A 7,520-nucleotide genomic window follows, 5' to 3' on the forward strand; every position below is an offset into this window, starting at 1 on the left:
CAGCAGACTGGAGCCCGGCCTGTCCCGGGGAGCCCGTCTGCCTCACCACCTACTTCTCCGTCGACAGCTGCATGACCGACACGTACAGGCTCAAGTACCACCAGAGGCCCAAGCTCTGCCTCCCCGAGCGCTCCGGCTGCGGGAGCGAGAACCCGGCCCCTCCGGGCGCAGGAGGCCTGGGACCTGTGCTGCCGGACAGCCTCGGGGCAAGCTGCCCTCCTGAGCAAAGACACAAACCCAGTGTCCACTGTGATAGATGAGCCAGGACCCCGCCGCTCACGCTCAGAGGCCATCACAGCAGGAGGGAGATCGACGACCAAGCCTAGTGAGCAATGAAATGAAAACCGCGGTGTTTGTCATTCGTCACTTTAGCTTTCTCTGTGTCCTTTTACCTCGAGACAATCCACTCACTGGGTATTTTAGAAATCCCGTTGAGTAGTCTTGGCCTGCCTCGAAAAATAGGGGCGTGCAGGAAGTCACTTATGGTATGCTGCGGATGAATAAAAATGGAGTCTGTCCCTTCATTTTGTGGTTGGTAGAACCCCGAGTGTGAGAGTCCCCAGAACCTTGTGCTAGCTGAAACGTGTCAGGGGATGTGTAGTGGTAGGCAAAGCCGGCTGGGCTTTCTGAACAGGCACTTTTCCATGGGGCCAAAGGCCACTTGGCCAGCCCGTGGGTTCCGACCTCTTAGACACAACCAACCCAGGAAATTGATAGCATTTGGGGGAAAAGCCTTAATGATAAAGACATTTTTAAAATATATTTTTTATTGATTTCAGAGAGGAAGAGAGAGGTAAATAGAAATACAAACATCATGATGGAGAGAATCATTGATCAGCTGCCTCCTGCACACCCCACACTGGGGTTCGAGCCCACAACCCAGGCTTATGCCCTGACTGGGAATCGAACCATGACCTCCTGGTTCATACGTCGGCGCTCAACCACTGATCCACACTGCTGGGCAATAAAGAAAATTATAAATTCAATACTCATGATCAAAACAGGAGAAACTTATTTTGCTCCTAGAACTTGCATATTCAGAATGCCTAGTTAACATCAGTTTGGCCTTTGACTGTTGTATCAATAAACAATACTTCAGCCAGGTAAGCTAAAAATAATAAAATACTTAGCTTTAGTATATTTATTTATCTTGTTACTTTTTTAAACGTTTGTATGAAATGTGAACGGCCTTTATTTTCGTTTGGTTACTGTGGGCTGCTAGTGACCAGTGTTGGAAGGTGACCTAGTGCCTCCTGGGAACCTCAGTGGCCGCCTGGCTTCTCCCTGCTGTCATCTCTTCTGTCTGTAGTTTGGCAACCCGTTTTATTGGTTTTCTGATTCTTGTATCTGAAAATCCTTCTGGGTTTCCAGATAAAATTGTTGCCTTTGATTTAGAGGGTTTCATTTGAATGAAATGTTGTTTTACCCTCACTACACTCATGGAGAGGGCTCTATTTTTAAATGAAATAGAGGAATCTCCCATTATTACGATGAACTCACAAGTGTGTGAGCTACTTTGTCTTATGACTTTATTAGTTGTCATTCTGTACTAACTGAGGAACCTAATTGTGGCTCAGCTGAGTTTCACATTGTCCACTCCCGAGAATGAAGAACGACACACTGAAAGCTTTTCTTGCCTTTGCCAGTGGGTAAAGTTTATAGGTAGAACTTGATCATTTATGAACTGATTACTAAATTTAATACTTTGACCAATTCCATAAATTAAAATATTCCAAAATGTAAATGGTTAAAAATACTTTTAGACAAATAGAAAGTAATTGCTTACAAAAATCTAACTTTACCCAGTTACCAAATCTTAGAGTTGTCTTCCACCAGGAAGGCTTTTTAATAGCCTTTTCTAACTACAATAGTGATTGTTACCTTCTCTTCATTTAGAAATACTTGAATATCAACTAAATTACATTTTATCTTTTAAGAAAGTTTATTTTTAACATGACTTTGAGTATGGAGCATTTGTAAATATTGTAAACTTTGTAAACTTTGAAATGTAAGTGTATAACTGGTTTGCTTTTATAACATTGTAACATACTAGAAAATGGGCTTCATGTATTTTTAATAGCTTTCAAAAACCTTTTGTGTAGGTTTTTATTCTACTGGTCAAGATGTTCAGTTGAGATGTATTATTTGAAATAGCTAAACTGATTTCTGATATTTAACAGAAATCATCTCATAGATTTGAATTTACACTCAGAGTTGAGTTCAAACAACTAGGAATGCCCCCTTGGACTCCTGTTAGAGTGCTGTCCGGCCAAAACATCCCGAATCATGTAACAGCTTGAACAGGCTGGAAATGACCGTTCGTCTTCATGTGAGCCAACACTTCAAATACAGTTTGAGTGCTTATTTAGTAACTAATAATCCACATCTAAAATTTTTATTTTTAGGGTGCCTATTTATTTTTATAGGTGTTTTCTGCTTATAAACTATGATAATTTTGAAATAATGCAACCAATTGTAATGTTCAAAATACTTGTCTTCCAAATGTTCTATTTTCATGTGAAATGAGTTTTTCCAGTTCAGTTTTTTTTTTTTTTAGATAAACTGATCTTTAAGTTAATATGGTTGGACCTTTCTTTGCATTCATGAACTGTGGCTTCTTCTCCCCCCACGTGGATTATATACTTTATGTGAAATATGTCAATTTAAAGTTCAGGGGGACTTGGAATGTCACTGACCACCAGGTGTTATCACAGGAGGCTCCTGAGGGAAACGGCAGTGAAGCCTGAGCAGCCCCCACAGGAGCGGGCGGACTTGGTGAGGGGCCAGGCAGCACTCCAGGCCCGTGGACACGGGTCTGCAGCTCACCGCTCCTCAGCTCCGCCAGGGCCGGGGAAGCAGGCATGTGCCAGGGAAATGTGGACGTGGACACTTGAGATGTTACTCAATTTTTACATGTCAGGAAATAACCCATTCTCTCCTGCCACTTTCTCAGCTCACGGGCCTTATAGAGGCAGTGAGTGGGCCAGCTGTGGGCCACTGGCCAGTTCCATAACCCTTGTCCTGGAGCATTATCCACATTGGATGCCCTACTGACCTCAACCCCCTGTGGGCTCCGAGTGAGTCCGTGCAGTTAGGGGTGGGAACGGGCAGCACCTCACATCCTAACACTTTCAGGCTAACAGCCGTCCGCACGGTTGCTAATCAGCCAGTTCATTTCAAATGGTTGTAAAAACAGCCATTTTACTTCCAAGCTTGTGAAATTTACCAGATTAAAGCCATATCGCTGTTATTCTTTTGGTGTCTTTCTCACCATATCAAGTGTGCCAACATCCTTGGTGTCCCATCCACACTGGAGGCTTGGAAGCCGTCAGTGTGGGCACATGAGCCATCACTGCTTGAGGCCGCAGCTCAGTGGTAGTGCCATTTCTTACTCAGCACCTGGAGGACAGGTTCCGCCTCACCTGCCACCACTTCCGGGTGCCATCACCGCCAGGCCCCGCACTGAACCTCCGTGTCACCCTGTAGAAATAGGGTGCCATCACAGCAGGCCCAGCTCTGAGCTTCCGTGTCCCCCTTTAGAAATGGTCAGGGTGCCATCACTGCCAGGCCTCACACCGAGCCTCCGTGTCACCCTGTAGAAATAGGGTGCCATCACAGCAGGCCCAGCTCTGAGCTTCCGTGTCCCCCTTTAGAAATGGTCAGGGTGCCATCACTGCCAGGCCTCACACCGAGCCTCCGTGTCACCCTGTAGAAATAGGGTGCCATCACAGCAGGCCCAGCTCTGAGCTTCCGTGTCCCCCTTTAGAAATGGTCAGGGTGCCATCACTGCCAGGCCTCACACCGAGCCTCCGTGTCACCCTGTAGAAATAGGGTGCCATCACAGCAGGCCCAGCTCTGAGCTTCCGTGTCCCCCTTTAGAAATGGTCAGGGTGCCATCACTGCCAGGCCTCACACCGAGCCTCCGTGTCACCCTGTAGAAATAGGGTGCCATCACAGCAGGCCCAGCTCTGAGCTTCCGTGTCCCCCTTTAGAAATGGTCAGGGTGCCATCACTGCCAGGCCTCACACCGAGCCTCCGTGTCACCCTGTAGAAATAGGGTGCCATCACAGCAGGCCCAGCTCTGAGCTTCCGTGTCCCCCTTTAGAAATGGTCAGGGTGCCATCACTGCCAGGCCTCACACCGAGCCTCCGTGTCACCCTGTAGAAATAGGGTGCCATCACAGCAGGCCCAGCTCTGAGCTTCCGTGTCACCCTTTAGAAATGGTCAGGGTGCCATCACAGCCAGGCCCAGCTCTGAGCCTCCGTGTCACCCTGTAGAAATGGTCAGGGTGCCATCACCACCAGGCCCAGCTCTGAGCCTCCGTGTCACCCGTGCAGAAATGCTCAGAATGTGCCATTGCTGTGTGTGGGCTGATTTAGGCTCGGAAAGGTAGTGTGCAGAGCCTCCGTGTCACCCTGTAGAAATGGTCAGGGTGCCATCACAGCCAGGCCCAGCTCTGAGCCTCCGTGTCACCCTGTAGAAATGGTCAGGGTGCCATCACAGCCCAGCCCCGCACCGAGCCTCCGTGTCACCCTGTAGAAATGGTCAGGGTGCCATCACCGCCAGGCCCAGCTCTGAGCCTCCGTGTCACCCTGTAGAAATGGTCAGGGTGCCATCACAGCCAGGCCCCGCTCTGGGCCTCCGTGTCACCTTGTAGAAATGGTCAGGGTGCCATCACAGCCAGGCCCAGCTCTGAGCCTCCGTGTCACCCGTGCAGAAATGCTCAGAATGTGCCATCGCTGTGTGTGGGCTGATTTAGGCTCAGAACGGTAGTGTGCAGTGCAAGCCCGTGCGTGACTCAGCAGTGAGTAAGCTACGTGAGAACTGTCATCCTGTCACAACCTCACGTGCACATCAGACCAAGTTAGCGGCACAATAAACGTTTATTGGGCAAAATTACCAGCCAGCAGCACAGAAACAGTTCATACAATGTTTGGATACGGAAGGAAATCCCAGTTCTGTGTTTCTCTAGATGCTCCCACCTTTGCCCGAAAGGTTTTCTTCAGAGAGATCAACGGTACCCTGGAGCCATCATTGTTAACCTTGTAGTTGACAGATAAAGTCCTCCCAAATCAGTCCCAGATTCCACGGTAACCCAAGTGCCATTCTGAAAGGCAGAGGACGCAGCGTTCACCAGATCCATGCCCTGATTTGAAAGAAGGGGCGTCTCCCCAAAATACGTAGGCGATTCACATCCATCCGATGTCCCCAATTTCGACAAGATGCTGTTCCGAACATTGTATGTAAAGGAGTGTCTGCCCTGTACGTCTGAAGGGCGTATCGTAACTACTGAGTGTGGCCCTGCTCGTCAGATGCCAGCTGCGCACTCCTACAACGTAAATTCTTGTTTATTCAGAGAAAAACCAAGGTGCTGAGCCCCATGAAGGCAGTGATTTCCGTTTTGTTCACCGCTGTACCCGGCCCATACAAGTGCTCAAATATTCTTTGAGTGAATAAATATGCTGATTTTGCTGAATAGTTAAGTTGCAGTAATTATAAAAACAAATGTGTTTTGGCCACAACCATTCTTAATGTAACCACAATAATAAATAATAGGATTGAAACACGCTGTCCTCCTTAGAGAGTTCAGGAGCTTAAAAGAGGGGGAGCACTGGGCAGGAGGAGCTGCCCCCTAGCTTTCCACTACTGGATATTACATACTTTCTCTAAGGTCATGTCAACCTGGCAGCCAAACAGAGGCCCACCGCATCTAGAACTTAAGCTGGATTCTTACAGCCAATAACTTGTAGACCTGCATTCTCTGTGTAGCTTTTAATTCTTTTCTAAAATTCTCCCCTTGCTTTCTAGGAATTTAATTTTAGATACTTCACCTTAATAATTCACCATATATAACATTACATCATACTAAGCCCTGGTCAACCCTTGAAATGTTAAGGGAAAGTCATTGTTGTCATTAATGGGTACACTAAACCTCTGTGTACAAATATTTTAATTCAGCTCCTGTAAAGCCATCAGCTATTTGAAGACAGTTTTTAAACATGAATATAAGAGTCCAGTTTTAAGGACTTAGCTATGAGTGGGTGAGGTCACTGCCCATTTAATCTAGTCCCCCAAAGAGTAAGGAATGTGGAAAAGGAAAGAAGGGCCCTTAAGAGTCTGAAGTTCTCCTGTTGCACAATCCTGTCTTTGCTCAAGAAGCTGTAAGTCGTGTTCAGAATTCAGTCCAGGAGTCAACTTCTGGATGTAGATACCAGGCAATCCATCTGTAAAAACCAAGTATTCGTCAACAGCATTTCCTTTCTCTTCCCATAGTATTCTGTGCCCACGTCTGAAACTGACTGTGCCCGGGACTTGCCTATTCCAGATGAATGACATTGACAAGAGCAGAAAATAGCCCGAACCATTGGTCAAAGGCTTCTGTTTCTACCCAGAGCTGAAAATTCAGGTCATTAAAAAAAAGAAAAAGGAAAAAAAAGACTATACTTGAGGTACATCTCTACCCAACAGGGGGAGGTGCAGAAGAGAGGAAACACTCCCTGTACAAATGGCCCCACAGAGGATCTTACAGACACACCCAAGTCTCCCGTCCGCCCACTCGCCCTTGTCCCTGCCCACCTGCCAGAGCCCGGAAACCGGAGACAGAGGGGCCTGGCTATGAGCTTAGGCTCAAATCTTTGCCAGAACTCGGGCAACTGCCATCAAGAGCGCTCACTCGCCAGCGTGAGGACCGAGGGCCGTGAACTCATGGTGCGTAGAGAGCTCCGAAGTCCAGGAGCCTTGGGTCCCTTCTCCCATAGGTGGATCCCTCCTCCCATAGGTGGATCCCTCCTCCCATAGGTGGATCCCTCCTCCCATATAGGTGGATCCCTCCTCCCATATAGGTGGATCCCTTCCCCCATATAGGTGGGTCCCTTCTCCCATATAGGTGGGTCCCTTCTCCCATATAGGTGGATCCCTCCTCCCATATAGGTGGATCCCTCCTCCCATAGGTGGATCCCTCCTCCCATATAGGTGGATCCCTCCTCCCATATAGGTGGATCCCTTCTCTCATATAGGTGGGTCCCTTCTCCCATATAGGTGGCTCCCTCCTCCCATATCGGTGGATCCCTCCTCCCATAGGTGGATCCCTTCCCCCATATAGGTGGGTCCCTTCTCCCATATAGGTGGATCCCTTCTCCCATAGGTGGATCCCTTCTCCCATAGGTGGGTCCCTTCTCCCATACAGGCGGGTCCCTTCTCCCATACAGGCGGGTCCCTTCTCCCATATAGGTGGGTCCCTTCTTTCATAGGCGCCTCCTCTACTCCCTGCTCCTCCGCTCCACCTACCCTCCCCCGCCCCCACCCCGTGTCAGCCCAGCGTCCCTCTCCTTCCCCTTCCTTCCCTCCCCGCTGCCTGGACTGTCTTCCGAGGGCGCGGCTGGGAAAATGGACTTGCAGGCGGAACCCACCGAGCTCTGGGAACTGCCCACGGGTGTCCGGGGTGGGGGTGTGTGCTGAGGGGTCCGGCGGGTCCCGGGTGGAAAGCTGACATTGATGAAATGGCAGCTCTGAGGCCTGAG

At 48.8% G+C, this 7,520-nt stretch overlaps 1 protein-coding gene and 1 long non-coding RNA gene across 2 annotated transcripts in view; one reads left to right on the forward strand and one right to left on the reverse strand.

The window, feature by feature from the left end:
- Window positions 1-260, forward strand: part of USP53 (ubiquitin specific peptidase 53) — a 34,019-nt gene extending 33,759 nt beyond the window's left edge. Inside the window, exon 16 of the mRNA XM_006762902.2 lies at window positions 68-260. Within this exon, the coding sequence (XP_006762965.1) occupies window positions 68-260 (193 nt within the window). The remainder of the gene's footprint in view (window positions 1-67) is intronic.
- Window positions 261-4,864: 4,604 nt separating this feature from the next.
- LOC107182946 lies at window positions 4,865-7,514 on the reverse strand. The gene is made up of 2 exons (XR_001513703.1): window positions 7,410-7,514; window positions 4,865-6,224 (listed from the first exon to the last, which is right to left on the reverse strand). It is a non-coding gene; the product is annotated as an uncharacterized LOC107182946 (long non-coding RNA).
- Between the last annotated feature and the right edge of the window lie 6 nt (window positions 7,515-7,520).

The sequence above is a fragment of the Myotis davidii genome, unplaced genomic scaffold, assembly GCF_000327345.1.
Source record: "Myotis davidii unplaced genomic scaffold, ASM32734v1 scaffold698, whole genome shotgun sequence".
In the NCBI taxonomy this organism is placed as follows: Eukaryota; Metazoa; Chordata; class Mammalia; order Chiroptera; family Vespertilionidae; genus Myotis; species Myotis davidii.